This window comes from Nomascus leucogenys, chromosome 2 (genome assembly GCF_006542625.1).
Source record: "Nomascus leucogenys isolate Asia chromosome 2, Asia_NLE_v1, whole genome shotgun sequence".
NCBI classification, from domain to species: Eukaryota; Metazoa; Chordata; class Mammalia; order Primates; family Hylobatidae; genus Nomascus; species Nomascus leucogenys.
Window position 1 is genome coordinate 129,957,381 of NC_044382.1, and position 18,273 is coordinate 129,975,653.

Consider the following 18,273-nt stretch of genomic DNA (forward strand, 5'->3'; position numbering starts at 1 on the left):
TCTGAACAACAAATATATGATCAATGTGGTTGTGATTCATTGCTGTCAGTATTCTTTTTGACACCCAAATTTAGCCAGTGGTAGCCCCTTTAAGCCAGCCTACATAGCTTGTTTGAGACCCTAATTTGAATCCCATTTGTCCTTTTCTGGCATAAGAAATTATCACAGGGTTTATACTTTTTCTGCCTCATATCTGTAATCAGCCATTTCTCTAAGAAGTCCTGCTTCATTATTAGTGGTATTTAAAAACCAAAATCCGAAACATGGATAGTTTTTGACTGGAAGGGAAGGGAGTGAGAAAGTTAGGTAGCCAATTAGAAGGCATTCTAAAGACAAAATTTTAAAAAGCAAACATATTACAAAGATATTGAGGTAGAAATTTCTTCAGGTGATTCTATGTAGAACTGAATGTTCAACATGGAAGTGCGTTATAAAATTAGAGCAGTTAGAGCAGAAGGATGCATTGAGGCCAAGTACTGAAAGGATTTAAATACCAAACTGAAAGTTTGACTTCATTCTGTATTCCGGATGGTGATATAATGGGCCTTGGAGTTACTCATCCTCAACTCTGAAAAACCAATTAGGCTATTATAATCCACACAATCCATAAAGAAGTCTTGAACCTAGGAGTAGGATAATGGTAATACAATGGAGGGAACAGATACAACTGACAGTACCAAAGAGAAAGCAGAAAGGGTGATAGGAGCATAACAGAAGCACAGTGAAGGGACTCCCAGTATCACGTGACTCTGAGCTGTCTAATCCTAGCAGCAGAGGATTGAGATGCAATTGGTTTCTATACAGAACACAGGAATAGGTGTAGGAAGAGGATACAATATTTTATTTGGAAAAAAAATCTATTGGCGATATAATGATAGAGTATAACTTTATTGAAGTTTCATCTAGAACTGTATTTAAAAAGCAGAACAGTATTTAGGAAATAAAGTTTTTGTTGTCACTGAAAGGTAATCATAATGAAATTCTCAGCTATAGAAAAGTATGGAGATTTTGATGTCTCTCACTCTCACAAGTTATTCCAGATTCTTTATTTCAGAGAAATGACTCATTTTCAAATAGACCAAAAATCTAGAACCCAGACTTTTCTTGGCACCTTCTAATTTTTTTAATTGGGGAATAATCCCTTATAGCCTAAATATACTACTACAATTTTGATCACACTTTGGAAAATACAAATGTGTTTTATATTTTATTAAGTTAAAAGCCTGACTCTGATAAGATTCTCTTGAAATTAAAAATGTCAACATGGTTATTGCCTCCAAGTTGCTTTTTGTATTTACCCAATCTCCTTTCCCACAGCACAATACAGAATAGTTTGGTTACAAATGTTTACTTTCCCTACTTAACCAGAGGCAACACTACACTGCTTATACAGTTATGAGTCACTATATTAGATTTTTCAAATAAAGTCCCTGGAAAGAAGAAAGACAAGGTTGTAGCCAAATAACCAAAATTGAGATTACCTAATTTTGACTTAATTTTTTTGTGTAAAAGCAAAAAGTGGCATCTAGCACTGTGTGGAATAAGAGAACTGGAATAATTCTGATGGATCTGGTTATTAGGGGATGACGTCTTTAATTTTGAAATCATGAATAATATTAGTTTAACATAATTAGGAAGGAATTCAAACAATTTTTAATTGATCGTCACTGACAACAGAATATAGCCACAAAGCAGAATACGGGGATTCTAGTCCTAGCCCTGGGTTGATTCTTTGAATGAGTTTCTTAAAGTTCCTTGGGTCATGATTTCCTCTTCTATAAAATGAGTGGGTCAGAAGTCCCCAAGACCACTCTGAGTCTTGATGATTCTCTAGAGAGATTCACAGGACTCATAAAAGGCTGTTATACTCACAAAAAGTTTATTACTCTTCAAGGATACAGATTAAAATCAGCAAAAGGAAGAGGCACATGGGTGAAGTCCAGGAAAAAATAGGCATAATTCTAGGTGGCATCTCTCAGTGGCCACATTCCCATCATAATGTAACAACATGTTCAAAGTGTTGTCAACCAGGAAAACGCACCTGAGCCTAGGTGTCGTGAGCCTAGGTGTTGAGGGTTTTTGTTGGCTGTTAGTCACGTAAGCATGAATTGCCTGCATGGCTGACCTCAGCTATTCAGACTGAAGCCACCCAAAGTGAAAACACATTCACCATAAATCACATTGTTAACATAAACTCCCTGATCAAATTGGTACCTTGTGGCCCACAGGCTCAGAGGTCATCTCCTAGGAGCTGGCCAAGGGCCAGTCCTGATGACAGGCCTTTCTCAAGTATGTACAGAGTTGAGCAACCTAAATTTTCTTTTTCCAAATTGAAATGTATCTAGATATTTTTTTTCTCCTAAGTTCATAATGTATAACTTTTCCATAAAATTTGCATATTACTATGTGGAAAAATGCATTATATTCTGCATTCAAAATTGCAGAATATTTAGAGTATTTGCAGTTATATTCAATTTAGAGAAAAATCTAAATTCAAGAGAACTACATTTATCTGAAAAAAAAAAAGACATTGGAATTTGTTTGTTTGTTTGAGACGGAGTCTAGCTCTATTGCCAGGCTGGAGTGCAGTGGCACGATCTCGGCTCACTGCAGCCTCCACCTCCCAGGTTCAAATGATTCTCCTGCCTCAGCCTCCTGAGTAGCTGGGATTACAGGCACGCGCCACTACACCCAGCTAATTTTGGTATTTTTTTTAGTAGAGACGGGGTTTCACCATGTTGTCCAGGATGGTCTTGATCTCCTGACCTCCTGATCCCGCCCACCTCAGCCTCCCAAAGTGCTGGGATTACAGGTGTGAGCCTCCACGCCCTGCCTGGAATTAGTTTTAGATGAAGGAAAGCTAAGTGTTGCTGTCTGGTTAATCATTTTACTTAGCATTAACAATATACACTAGGAAGAACATGGTGTAACAGTATCATATAAGCACAAACTAGTTTCTTTCACAATTTTAAGTGATATTAACCACGATTAAGTGTGGTGCATGAGGGACTAAGTAATCTTTAAACACTGAATACATATAAAATGTCCTCGGAATAGGTATATAACTCCTGTCTAAAATGTCTATTACTGGGTCTAGAAATGGATCTTAGTTTTCCATTTGGCATGAAACCTTTCCTCAGAAAGAACAAGGTTGTATCTGGCACCTGCCTGGCTTAATACCTAATGTAGTTTCTCAGCCATTTACAATTATAAATCTGTATATTTCAGTGAGTCTTTAAGTAGTGCTTTACCTTCTCCCATTATAAGTAAAACAGAGTAATTTATGAGCAGTAAGTACCTTCTTTTCAACACTCTAGTAGTCCTCTTGGCGGATTTTTTTTCCCAGTATTTGTTCTCTTTAACTTTGTTTCTCTAAAGAAAAAGCCTAGATTGGCAACTGAAAATTTTTTGGCAAATCTTTGATTTGAATTTTTTGCTAATAAGAGACTTTACTGATTCTTTTTTTCTCTCACTGAGAAATAGAGTTAAAACGGAGCTACCATTCAACCCAGGAATACCACTACTGGGTATATACCCAAAAAAAAGTAAGTCATTCTACCAAAGACACATGGATGTCTATGTTCATGGCTGCACTATTTACAATAGCAAAGACGTGGAATCAGTGCAGGTGTCCACCAATGGTAGATTGAATAAAGAAAATGTGGTCCATATATACTATGGAATACTGTGCAGCCATAAAAAAGGAATGAAATCGTGTTGTTTGCAGCAACATGGATGGAGCTGCAGGCTATATTCTAAAGCAAATTAACAGAGGAAGAGAAAAGCAAATACTGCATGTTCTCACTTACAAGTAGGAGCTAATCATTGAGTACGTACGGACTTAAATATGGGAACAGCAGACACCGTGGACTACTAGAGGGTGGAGTGGGGAGAAGTCTGGCTTAAAAAACTACCAATGGGGTACTGTCCTCACTACCAGCATGACGGGATCTTTACTCCAAACCTCAGCATCACGCAATATTCCCATGTAACAAATCTGTACATGTACCCTTGTATCTAAAATAAAAGTTGGGGAGAAAAGGAAATAGACATGTAAAATGTTTCTACTCTGGTCCAATTCTGTTCAACATGTGTCATTGTGCTTGAGTCTCATAGTCAAAGGTGAATAAGACACCATTCTTACCCTCGAAGAGCTTACACTCTAGGCTCTTCGTTCCATTTTTCTGTCAAGAATATGGAGAACACAGGTTATTATAAGCATAAGTTGTTTGTTTTATGTATGTCCTCAACACATTTTCTTTTGACTACATGTCTTATTGCCTGACCACGTTCTCACATGAAGCAGAATTGTTCCCAACAAGCTGGTTAGAATATATGTACACTTCTGAATAGTTAGCCAGAAAGCTATAATGATTCTTTAGTGCCCAAGCCTCTACATGCCATTTGTCTTTCAGAATTTGCTACTTTTTAGCCAAATTAGGGCTTACCTGCTTTCCAGTGCACTTGTAGAAAGCAATTTCTAATGAAGAGAGTTGATGTAGTGTCAGGTAAGGGACCCCAGCTTCAAATCCAGGGAAGTTGTCCATCATGACAGGCATTCTTTGTAAATAACGAATTACTTCAGATCTTCAAATCTCCGTTCCACATGTCTCTTCCAGTTTTAATTACTGATCTTCTAGATTCTACTGAGTTTTGCTATGACTGGCTTCCATAATCAATTTGATAGGTAATTTATATGTTCTTAAAACGTAAGTAAATTTCGTGGCCAAATTATAATGTATTATTGACACTATTAAATTCAGTCCTACAGTGATAAAAAAAAAAGTTGTTTAAAATTCTCCCTTAAAAAATAGATATTTTGAGTTAAGATATATGTAAATCTAGGTTTCAGAGCAGTTAGAGAAATAATTTGCAAGTCCTGACAATTTAACATGAACTTGCCAAGCAGACTTCACAGCAGACTCTTAGGATTCAGAAAAGCTGTGTGTGAAATTTTCTCTAATCTTTTAGTAGGAACACTAATATTTAAGGTGCTATCTGTGCAATTGTAATAGTACATCAAAAGGAGCCTTATTCTGAAAGTCAGTACCTGATTTCTTCTGAATAAGAAGTATAGGAAGATAAGAATAACTTCATAATATATCATTTATTGCAGTTTTTGTGTTGTCTAAAAAAAAGTCTTAGTTTCTCATTGTTTACTTAAAATAGTACCTGACAATTCCAGTTATAGCACAGCTTTGCTATCCATCCATATTTGCTAAACACAATTTTTACATTTTATATGAACCATGTTTTAGGAGATAGTATTCCCTTTTAATGACATATAAAGCTGTATTTAAAACTAAGGTAATAAACGAGTTGGTCCAAAATACTAAAGTATAAATGGTATAATACAAAAAGTTTAAGCCATCCAAATGCATCTATATTTTACTTAGTTTTAAGGTAAATAATTATTGGCATTATTTATGGCACATAGTGTTTGTCTGGATAATATGGTATAATGAATTATTTTATAATACGAAGACATAGGAGATAGAAAATACATTAGTTTCCTAGTGCTTCTGTATCAAATTATGACAAATTTAGTGGCATAAAACAACACAAATGTATTGTCGTGCAGTGCTGAAGGTTAGAAGTCCTAACAGTAACAGGACTGTATTATTTCTGTAGGCTTTCAGTGGGGCCATATTCTCTCTGTAGGCTCTAGGGGAGAATTTTTCCTGCCTTTTCAGCTTCTGTAGGCCACCTGCATTCCTTGACTCATGGTGTCTTTCTCCATCTTCAAGGCAAGCAGCATAGCATCTTCTCTTCCCTCTCTCTTTCTCATCTCCCCCCTCCACCTCCACCATTTCCCACACTTCCATTTTTTTTGTTTTGTTTTCTCTGCATCTCCTTCTCTTTGGCCTTTCTGCTACCCTCTTGTAAGGAAGATTGTGATTACATTTGGCTTACCTGGATAATAACCCCATCTTAAAAAATTGTTAACTTAATTACATCAGCGAAGTCCCTTCTGCCATATAAAATAACATATTCATAGGCTCATGGACGTCTTCCAGGAGCTATTCAGCCTAGCATACAATGTGTAATTAATCGCTACTTAGGTTCTAAAAGTAGAGGTTATTGTAATCATGCTTTGTGTTTGTGTTTCATACTACTAGAGCTACAAATGTTTTTCCCTTTCTCAATCAAATAATACGTTTTCCACTTATTAGCCCATTTTAGAGGTATTATATTCCTAAACTACTCCCTTTAGTTTTTATTACATGGATTTTTTAATGTCAAGTTTAATATCTACCATGTATCTGGGGCTTTGGGTTTCTGGGGCAAAAAAAGTAAAACAGTGAGTGAGCTTTTTAAAAATTTTGGTACTCTGGCTCCCGCTATTTCTATGAGTAATAAATTGCCCTTTGTCTCTGACCCAGGAGCCTTGTGTCTTCTACCAACATCTGTGATACTGTATTTGGCTAACTTGTTAGCTTGCAAATCTTGACATTGGGTATTGCTAATAATTAGTCCAACAAATTGACAGCCTTAGCGGCAAACGTATTTCTTTAAATATACCCAACCTGATTAAATTCATATCAACTTCACTTTCTATATATCTTTTAAATATATTTTGTTGATTTTGAACCTTCACATCATTCTCCCTGTAATATTTCTGAAAGACCACAAAAGTTGCCAAAATTACCTGCCTGGGTTGCTCAGTCCCTCACATTTATGAAAAAACATATGTATATATTCCTTTCTGCTGAGAGGGTTATAATAACACTCAGCTCATTATAAACATGCTTCATTTTAAAACCTGTGTTTCTCATAGCTAGAAGATTCCAATGGTCTTGTTTAAATGGTCATATGACATCATCACAAACCATGAAATATAAATTGATTTTGTGTTAGTTTTTCATGAATGCTTTTAAACATTTAATGACATGGTAGAGATTTTTTGAATTTATCATAGAGGCAGTAGGCCAGAAAGATGATGATCTAATAAAGGTACTAGTTAAGGTCAGTCTTTCTACCACCCAGTTATAGGACCTTCGACAAATCACGATTTGAGTCTTACTTTTCACTTGTTGAATGAAGAATTGACAGAGGTAATTTCGGTTACTTTTAGTTGAGTAATTTAATTCACTTACTTTCATTATTTTTATTTACCAATACAGTTGTTTTAAGGCTAATAACCACTTTAAATGCTTTTCATAAATTTTGATATGTAGCATTTCCTTATTGTTAGAAATTCTGACATATCTGTTTATCTTTCCCCTTCTCTCAAGACTTGTTTAGTGGAGGTGGTTTTATTTATTTATTGTTTTAATTCCAGGTGGAAGGGCCTTTTTTAATTTTTCCTTTATTGATTAGTTGATTTGCTTTCATTTCTACTTTTTTCATTGTGATCGGAGAGTGTTGCTTATAATATTTTACTTGATGGAGCTTACTGTTACTATACTTTCTTTGACTTAATAGATGATAATTTTTATCAATATTCCATGTGTACTTGAGAAGAAGATACAATTGTTGTTAAGATCTTGTAATTTTATTTCCCTGTTTTGTTCTTGCTTGACTAGAAGTTGTGTGTCAGAGTCTTGAGCTAATAAATAGTATTTCTATTTCCTTTATTTCATGAAGTTTCTGCTTTGTGTAATAGTTGTATTTTATTTGACGCGTAGTCATAAATGTTATCTTCTTTGTCTTCATTTTGTTTTCTTTGCCTCAGTTTTGTCTGAAACACAGTCTCAGCACCTACTTTCTAATTTTTCCTGTTTGCCTGGTATATCTTTGAACCTTTTTAAATAACTGTTCTTTGTGAGTCTTTCTTATATATATACAGTGTAGAGTTAGGTTTTTTTTTTTTTTGAGACGGGGTCTTGCTCTGTCGCCCAGGCTGGAGTGCAGTGGCGCGATCTCGGCTCACTGCAAGCTCCGCCTCCCGGGTTCATGCCATTCCCCTGCCTCAGCCTCTCCGAGTAGCTGGGACTACAGGCGCCCGCCACCACGCCCGGCTATTTTTTTTTGTATTTTTAGTAAAGACGGGATTTCACCGTGGTCTTGATCTCCTGACCTCGTGATCCGCCCGCCTAGGCCTCCCAAAGTGCTGCGATTACAAGCGTGAGCCACCGCGCCCAGCCTAGAGTTAGGTTTTGCTTTGATTCAGTTTGAAAATATTTTTCTTCTAATAGGCACATTACACTAATTCACATTCCATTACATTCCTGATGTTTCCTTTCAACTCTGTCATATTTTATATTGTAATTACTGAATATTCTATGTTGTATTTACTGTTTATTTCTCCACTTTAATGTGTCTTATTTGCGATTTTCAAAAAATTATTTTGGTATTTAGAAAAATCTGTATTTTCTTTCCGTGGATGCCATTGTATTTATATCTCTCATATTGCCTATACTTTTCCATTTTCTTATGTAATCTTTTATTTTGTACTCTGTTCATTTTGAACAGTATCCTTTAACTCCTGTTTACCTGACCTAGATGGTAGTCGGTAATTCTTTCCCCGTCTCCTCTACTTTTTCTAGTTGTAGTTTTTCTTGCTTAATCAAAACATATAAAGCCTACCTACTGTTCTTTCTCCTATACCCCCACACTTATTTTAGTCATAGCTCTACAAATAGATACAGTACTCAACATCAGTTATTTTATCGAAGTTATCTCTTGCTGGCTTCTAGAAGATTCCTCAGGAGAGGCACATATATATAATATTTCCTGAATTCTTGCAATTCAAAACTGTTTTTCTATGTATTAGATATTTGAAGAGCTGCTTGACTGGGTATAAAATCCTAAGGTTAGAGTTGTTTGTATTGAGTTCCTTGAAAATATTGCTTCTTACTTGCCTTGTGTGTTTTTCTTAGAAGGATTTGCTTTTAAAGTCATTTTGCTGTGGCTATTTTAGTAGCATGATAATATCTTACTGGGGTGGGAATTAATTCTTTTCTCAAAATTAAGATGTTATTTAATATTAAGTTTCTTAAGATACGGAAAGGAACTTAGTGATAATTTAAAAATAGACACATAACTAAAATTAATTTGTTTTATTCTTTCACAGGAATTGAAACCTGATATAGTAACTAAATCTGCTCTTGGTGATGATATCAACTTTGAAAAAATCTGCAAAAAGGTATATCTGCAATAGATTCTATTTGTCTTATGAAAAGTTTCTCATTTATATTGCTTACTTTTTTCTTGAAGAGAAAACTTACCAAGAAGCCATGCTATTAGTTTGTAATTACTTTTCCTAACTGAACTCCATTACTGCCACCAAAAAAAAAATTTATGCTAATTTATACATTTTGTTTTGCTGTAATATCATACCTTCGAGGTCCTTAAAGGTATGTTGAACTTAATATGACATTTCACGTATTATATAAAATTTAGTCTGTTCATCATACTACTTAAAACTAAGATGCTTTATTATTTTTCCAAATATTTTTTATGAATGTCTCATTTAATCTGTACATTTACCCTTTGAAAGATGTTTTATCACGCTCTTTTTACAAATGAGGAAACTGGAACCCAAAAAGAATTAAATTAGGTGATTAAGAACACACCACTGTTAGGTGGCATCATCATTACATTTTTCTACATCTTCTGCTCTTTGGATTTTCTACTCCTGCTTCTTCCTTACTAATTCCCTTTTATAATTTGTACCTACGTTGCTCCACTTGAGAACAGATTTTGTATTAATTGATTTTTCTGTATTGCATTTGTTTTTACTTTCATTGATTTTTGCTCCACTCTACATTCTTTCCATCTTCTTGATTTGTGTTTTTTTCTGGTTACTTAATGTGGAAGCTTAAATTACTGGCTTTAGACCTTTTCTAATAAAGGCATTTAATGCTATTCATTTATCTGTAAGCAATACTTTAGCTGCATCTCATAAATTTTGATATGCTGTATTTTCTTTTCTTAGTTTAAAATGTTTTAAATTTCCTTTGGACCCTCTTTGATTCATGGTTTAATTCGAAATGTGTTGCTTAATTTCCAGACAGGGGTTTTCCAGTATCTTTTTGCTATTTGTTTATTTAATTCCTTTATGATCCCTGAACATAAACTTTGTGATTTGTATTCTTTTGAATGTTTTACTATTTGTTATAGTCCAGAGTGTAGCATATCTTGGTAAATATTTCATGTGCACTTGAAGACAACATATATTCCGTTGGGATATCTGTAAATGTTAAGTCAAATTGGTTGATGGAATTCAGATTATCCATATTTATACTTTTTTTTCTGCCTACTTTATTAAGAGGTGTGTCAGTTTGCCTATTTGATCTTTCAGTTTTGTCACTTTTTGCGTATGCATTTTGAAACATGTATGTTAGATATGTGAAATTTTAGGATTTATGTTCTTGGGGCGCTGATCCTTTATCATTATGTAATGGCCTTCCTTAACCCCAATAATATTTATTGTGCTGAAGTCTATCTTGTCTGAAATTTATATCACTGCTTTAGCTTTCTTTTGGTTAGTGTTTACATTCAATATCTTTCTCCATCATTTTACTTTTAACCTGCATATGTCTGTGTACTTAAGGTGATTTTTAAAAAATCAATAGCATATGCTTGGATCATGCTTTTTATCCAATCTGATAATCTCTCTTTTAAGTGGTATGTTTAAGCCATTTCTATTCATTGTGATTATTGATGTGGTTGGATTAAAATCTACCAGTTAGCAGTTGTTTTCTATTTGCTTCATATCTTTTTTGCTTTGTTTTTCTTCTTTTTTTGGTCTCCTGTGAGTTAATTGAGCAGCTTATCTCTTCTATTGACCTATTCATTACATGTACATATTTTATTATTGTTTTTTAGTGTTCACTCTACAGTTCATAATATACACCTTTAATTAACCAAAATCTGCTTTCACATAATTTTATGCTGTTTTATATGCAGTGTAATTATCTAAGAACCGTAAATGCCAATTACTTTATGTCTTCTATTGTGCCATTGTCGTTAAACATTTTGCATGTGCTATAAGCATATAATAGATTTTCCTATTTTTGCTTTGAACATTTGAACATTCGAACATTCAGTTCAGTTTCGAAATAATTAAACAAAAATAAATCATTTTTTTACTTTCATTTATTCAGTTTTGATTGCTGTCTATTTCCTTGTTTAAATCCAAGTTTTCTGCTGGTGTATTTGTTTTTCCTGAAGATTCTTAAAATGTCTTGAAGAGTAGATCTGCTGGCAATATGTTTCTACAGTTTTTTTGGAAGAAAGTTTTTGTTTGTCCTTTATTTTAAAAAATATTTTTACTAAGTATACAATTCTGTGTTGATAGTTGTCTTTCTGCACTTTGTCATCTAGCGTCTTTAATTTTGTAAAAGTCTGCCATAGTTCTTACCTTTGGTCCTCTGTATATAATGCCCCACCTCATCCCACTCCAAATTGACTATAAGATGTTCACTCTGACTGGTTCAGTGTGAATTTGCTATTTGTCCATCTTTTTTGTTTTTTGCTCTTTCTGGTTCTCTAACTCTCCAGACAGGAACCAGAAATTCACAAGTCTCAACATCTGAATTTTAGAAGAAAAACCAGAAATCTAAATTTTGCATTAATTTTTATGATAAACTATAAGACTACCAAATTTTGGGTTATCTAGAGTGTGACCTTGAACTGTATGTTCCCAGAGGATACATTATCATTCTTTCTGCCTTCAGGGGACTTGAATAGAAAAAAATTTGACATACACTGACTCTGGATGTCATGTTTTTAATCAACAAAATACTTCAGTGAGATCACCATTAAAGGTCCCGCGTCCAAGCTCCTAAGTTTTTCTCTTTTTTCTAAACCTCCATAAAGTTTTGCTTTTGAGAATCAGTCTCAAAAAGTGATGGGATAATTCAAATGTAATAAATCAGAGCGTACTTTAAAATATACTATGATAATTATATAAAAGTTTCTAATCATAACTACTTGAGTAAAATGAATAAAAGTTTGTGTAATGTTAAGATCTCTCAAATTGTTGGAAATTTTGCTATAACAGATTGGTAGCTAAATACTCATTCAGTAGATGTTTATGTGCAAATCAGTATGCTAGATGATTTAGGGCCATGATTTCCAAAACTTATGTTTCTCATAACCTTTTGTTAAAAATTTTACCCCACACTAAGTGTTGTATATTAAATAAATGAAAACAGCTACTGTGGGGATTGAGGCTGGCAGTTAAGAAGCCAAGTCATCCTTTGGTATCTTAAAAGCATTGCTAAGGACAGTACAAGAAAATGTAAGAGATAATCTTAACCACAGAGTTTATTTCTAAAAGAGAATTTATACTTGTAACTAACTATAAGCTGTGTGTAAGAAAAAGATTTAAAAATGCTCATTCTTATATTACATATTGATTTGTCTTTAAAATTGAATTATTTATTAAATACAACATATATTCAGTGCTTATAGTGTTCACTAAGCACTGAATGTGTGTTAGATACAATCACATTTAATTTTTAATATTCGCAACTCTAGTGGAGGAGTTTTGATTGGGAGAGAATTACATCCCCGTTGTATAAAGTAGGAAACTAGAGACCATGGAGATTAGTTTGTCCAGATTAATACAATCAGCAAGTTAACTAAACAAGAATGTAAATCCATGTGTTCTGAAGGTTTCATTAACATAGCAGGGTTTTGATCTGGATTTCATTCTTCTTCATTCTTCTGCATAATCTGATTTTCATCATTAATTATGACAAATACTGGATTTTCCTGTGTTTACTTTTCTTCAGGATTGCTGTGGAATCCATGTAATGGGCTTACTCTTTTTGAATTTTTAAATATAGTATAACTTCAAAAACTAAATTCTTACCAATGATTTTATTTGAGGTCCTGATTAGATTTAGATTTGGAATTACGTATTGTGAAAGAATGTTTGGAACAGATACTGCATAGTTTTTACTTTTCTTCCTCTCCGTCATTCCTAAGGAGGAATCATCAGTCCACTGGCGTCATTAGTAGTTCATGGCAGTAATTATGTGAGATGTGAGAAATTGTCGAATATTAGAGTTTCAAATGTTGAGAATATTGTGAATATTGAGAATATTGAGAATTATGTGAGAAATTGTTGTAATTATGTGAGATGTGAGAAATTGTTGAATATTAGAGTCTCAAAGTGTTGAGAATATTTTTCAGGGAAAATCCAAAGATTAAAAAGTTCTTTGAAATGAATGATGTTAAGGTCAGCCTTATGAAAAAAGCACTCTGATGCTACATTTATGTAGACTCTCACTCATTTCTCTGCAATTAATTGATATTAGTCATGTTAAATTTTAAGGCGTTTTATGGCAAGAAAAGCTGTCCTTGTCAGAAAAGCAACACCAAAGTTATGAGTGCAGTTTTGCAGTGAGTATTTTTATTCTATATAATTCATTCATAAAGAGAAGAAAGGCTGGGCATGGCGCTCACCCTGTAGTCCCAGTGCTTTGGGAGGCCGAGACAGGTGGATCGCTTGAGCCCAGAAGTTCAAGACTAGCCTGGGCAACTTGGTGAAACCCCATCTCTACAAAAACATCCAAAAAATAAGCTGGGCATGGTGACACACAGCTGTAGTCTCAACTACTCGGAAGGCTACACTGGGAGAACCACATGAGCCTGGAAGGTCGAGGCTGTAGTGAGCTGTGATCATGCCACTGCACTCAAGCGTGTCTCAGAAAAAAAAAAAGAGAGAGAAGAAAAATGTTATCACTAAAATGGTTTTAAATTTGTGCTCAGGTCTTACTGAGACAAAATAATGACATGTTGAAAAGAATAGTGCTAATTAAATCAAAATATGGCACAATATATTTGTTTTTATTTTCTGAGATGTCAAAATATAATAATTTTTTTTTGCCATATATGTTATTAGCATACTGATTTCCTTTCCTTTGGGTATATACCCATACCCAGTAATGGGATTGCTGAATCTTATGGTAGTTCTGTTTTTCATTTTGTTTTAGAACCTCCATACTATTCCTCATAATGGTGGTATTAATTTACATTGCCATCCAACAATGTACAAGGATTCCTTTTCTCTACATCCTCTCCATTACTTGTTATCTTTAGGCTTATTACTTGTTATCTTTAGGCTTTTTTGTAATAGCCATTCTTATGGGTTAGAGGTGATATCTCATTACGGTTTTAATTTGTATTTCCCTAATGATTAGTGATATTGAACATTTTTTATATGTCTGTTGGCCATTTGAATGTGTCCTTTTGGGAAATGTCTGTTTAGGTCCTTTGCCCATTTTTAATTGGGTTGTTTACTTGCTAGTGAGTTTCCTTTTCTTTGTTTCTATGTTTTATTTGAGACAGGGTCTCGCTCTGTCACCCACACTGGAGTGCAGTGGCAGGATCTTGGCTCACTGCCACCTCCACCTCCCGAGTTCAAGCAATCCTTCCACCTCAGCCTCCCAAGGTGGGAGATGCCAGCCTAGAGGCTGGCGTGCAAGTTCTGGTGTAGCAAGTGTAGCTGGGACTATAGTCATGCGCCACCATGCCCGGCTAATTTGCTAGTGAGTTTCTTGGGTTCCTTTAATATCAGTGATATTAGACTCTTACCAGATGTATGGTTTGCGTATATCTTATGTTTTCATCTAGCAGTTTTACAGTTTCCAGCCTTACGTTTTGGCCTTTAATCCATTTTTGAGTTGAGGTTTGTGTATGGTATAGTTGAGGTATGTGTATGACATAGTGGTCTAATTTTTTTTTCATGTGGATATCCAGTTGTCCCAGTACTGTTTATTGAGCAGACTGTCCTTTCCTTATTGTGTGTTCTTGGCAGCTTTGATGAAAATCAGTTGGCCATAAATGCGTGGATTTATTTCTGGTATCTCTATTCTGTTCTTTTGGTCAGTATCATTGGTGTTTCTGTGGTTATCATTTGTAATATTTCCTCTTTCATTTCTCATTTTATTTATTTGAGTCTTCTCAATTTTGTAGTCTAGCTATATAGGTTTATAGTTTTATATCTTCAAAAACCAACTCTTCATTTTGTTGATCTCCTCTTGTTTTTCTCATGTCTCTCTCATCTGTTTCTGCTCTAATCTTTATTTTCTTTTGCTCACTTTGTGTTTAGTTTGTTCTTATTTTTCTAATTCTTTGAGGTGTAACTTTAAGTTATTTATTTGAGATCTCTTTGGATGTAGGCATTTATTGCTATGAACTTCTCTCTTAGAACTGTTTTTGCTGTGTCTCATAAGTTTTGGTATGTTGTGTTTGCATTTTCATTTGTCTCAAGATACTTTTTAATTTTCTCTTCAATTTCTTCTTTGACTCAGTTGTACAGGAGCATGATGTTTAATTTTCACATATGTGTGAATTTTTCAAAAACTCCTTCTGTTATTGATTTTTAGTTTTATATCACTGTGGTCAGAAAAGATAACTTAATATGTTTTCTGTTTTCTTAAATGTGTTAGGCCTAATTTTGTGGCCCAGCATATCATCTGTTTGGGAGAATGTTCGTTGTGTTCTTGAGAAGTATTCTGTTGCTGCTGGATGAAATGTTCTGTAGCTGTCTATTGGGTCTATACAGTCTAAGGTATACCATTAACCTGATGTTTCCTTATTGATTTTCTGCCTCGATGACCTGTGCATTGCTGAAAGGGGAGTATTGAAGTCCTCTATTATTATTGTATTACAATCTGTCTCTTCCTTCAGCTCCGTTAATATTTGCTTTATATATTTGGGTCCTCTGATATGGGATGCTTATATATTTACAAGTGTTATATCCATCTGATGAATTGACACCTTAATTTATATAATGACCCTTGCTTGTCTCATTGTACAGTTTTTGATTTTGTCTTTTTTTAACTGAGTATGGTTACTCCTACTGTCTTTTAATTTCCATTTGCATGGAATATCTTGCTTCATTTCTTCACTTTTAGTCTATGAGTCCTTACAGATAAAATAAGTCTCTTATAGGCGGCATATGGTTGGGTCTTATTTTTGTTTTTGTTTTTTGCCTTTTAAATTCATTGAGCCACTATGTGTTATGATTGGAGAATTTAATCTGTTGACATTCAAGGTAATTATTTCTGCATGTGGACTTACAACTGCCATTTTGTTAATTGTTTTCTGGCTGTTTTGTAGCTCCTTCGTTCCTTTCTTTCTCTCTTGCTGTGTTTCTTATTAAATGATTTTCCCTAGTGGCTAATTTGATCATATTTAAAAACTGTATACTTTTGTTCCTCCTTCTCCTGCATTTAGCTGTTTTAATTTACATGTGTATTCGTTAACAAACTGTTGTAGCTAACAATATTTTAATAGTTTTTGTCGTCTGATCTTCATATTAAAGATACAAGTGATTTGCACACCCCCATTTAGAGTATTAGGAGATTCTAAATTTGACTACGTACTTACTTTTAGCAGTGAGTTTTATCATATATTTTAGTGTTAAAATTAGTGTTCTTTTCTTTCAACTCCAAGAACTCCCTTTATCATTTCTTCTTGTAAGACAGGTCTGGTGGTAATGAGCCCTCTCAGCTTTTGTCTGGGAATGCTTTTATTTCTCTTCTTTTCTGAAGGACAACTTTGCCAAGTACAATATTCTTCATTGGCATTTTTTTTTTCATCAACACTTTGAATATATCATCCCACTCTCTCCTGGCTTATGAGGTAGACCTTTACTGAGAAATTTGCTGCTAGTCTTATTGGAACTCTCTTACATGTTATTTGCTTCTTTTCTCTTGCTACTTTCAAGATGCTGTCTTTGTTCTTGATTTCTGACAGTTTGATTGTGTGTCTGAGTGTAGTCTTCTTTGGATTGAATCTCATTGGAGACCTTTGACCTTCCTGTACCTGGGTATTTATATCTTTCCTCAAATTTGAATTTTTTTCTTATATTATTTCTTTATGTAAGCATTCTACCCCTTTGTTTTTCTCTTCCTCTTCACAAACTCCTGTAATTCAAACATTTGTTCTTTTGGTGCTGTTCCGTAAATCTCATAAATTTAATTCATTCCTTTTCATTCTTTTTTCTAATTTCTCTTCTGACTATATATTTTTACATAACCTATCTTCATGTTCACAGATTCTTCTGTTTGATCAGTTCTGCTGTTGATGTTCTCCATTAACTTTTTATTTCAGTGTATTTTTCACCTCCAGAATTTAAATTTTTCATATATGTAATTTTAGTCATTCTGTTAATTTTCTCATTTTGGTATTTTATTGTTTTCTTTATATTATTAATTTGTTTCTGTATGTATTTTGAAGTTCCGTAAGCTTTCTGAAAATAATTATTTGAATATTTGAATTCTTTGTCATTCTGTTCTATATCTTCATTTATTTGGGGTCAGCTACTAGGATATTATTCTGTTATTTTTGTCGTGTTGTATCTCTTAGGTTTTTTCTGTCTCTTGTTGCCTTATGTTGATTTTTGCATATTTACAGAAGTAGGGACTTATTCTAGTGTTTGCATACTCACTTTGTCTGGGAGAACCATTCTCCAGTCAGTTACATCCAGAGATTTTGGGCAGAGTGTCTGGCGTGATTTGAGGGCAGGCTTGCTGCTGGAATCCTTGGGCATGCCGGCCTGGTGACCAGGTCACCATATGGGCTGGCCTGGCATCTGGGTTCATGTGATAGGGCCTGAAGACTGGATCAATAAGGGCTGGGCTGGAGACACAGTCTACACGGGTGGTCTTGGCGCCTCAGTCCATGGCATTCCGCCTGGCACTGCTGAATGCTGAGATGGACCTGGACCCTGGGTCTACTGGAGTAGGCCTGGACTCTGAATCCTCTAGAGCCTGGGACCATGGGGGATGGCTGGGTATCAAGGCCAGCATGGAGCCTAGGTCCACAGTGCTGGTCTAAACTTATTATTGCTGGTGCTGGCATGGTGTCTGGAGCTACTGGGACTGGTCTGGATCCTGGGGCCATGGAGACCAGCATGGAGCCTCTGTCTGTTGGTACCAGCCTAGAAGCTGGTGTGCAAGTGCTGGTTTAGAGGCTAGGTCCACAAAAGCTGGCCTGTATCCTGCAGCCTCAGGGGCAGGCCCGGGACATGTGTAGACAGGAGTGGTCCTGCACCCTGCGTCTGTGTTGGCTGGTCCAGTGGCAGTTTTCTGGGACAGACCTGGACCCTGGGTCTGCTGGAGAATGGGGCATCAGAGGCCAACCTGGAACGTGGGGCCTTGGGGACTCAGCCTGGCACGAGCAGGTCTGGAGCCTCTCTCTGCACGTGCCTGCCTGGTGTTTGTGTCCAAGGGTGCCAACCTGGTCATGGGGCAGGTCTGAAACCTGTGGCCACAGGGGCAGACTTAGTGCTGCGTAGGCCTGTGTCCTCAGTCACAGGGCCTGGCCTGGTGCTTGGGTGGGCTTGAAGCGTAGAGTTATAAGAAC

At 35.3% G+C, this 18,273-nt stretch overlaps 1 protein-coding gene across 1 annotated transcript in view; it reads left to right on the top strand.

Annotated features, from left to right (window-relative positions):
* SRFBP1 (serum response factor binding protein 1) overlaps positions 1-18,273 on the top strand; it is a 60,166-nt gene that overhangs the window by 23,688 nt on the left and 18,205 nt on the right. The window contains exon 4 of the mRNA XM_003259881.4: positions 9,017-9,088. Within this exon, the coding sequence (XP_003259929.1) occupies positions 9,017-9,088 (72 nt within the window). The remainder of the gene's footprint in view (positions 1-9,016; positions 9,089-18,273) is intronic.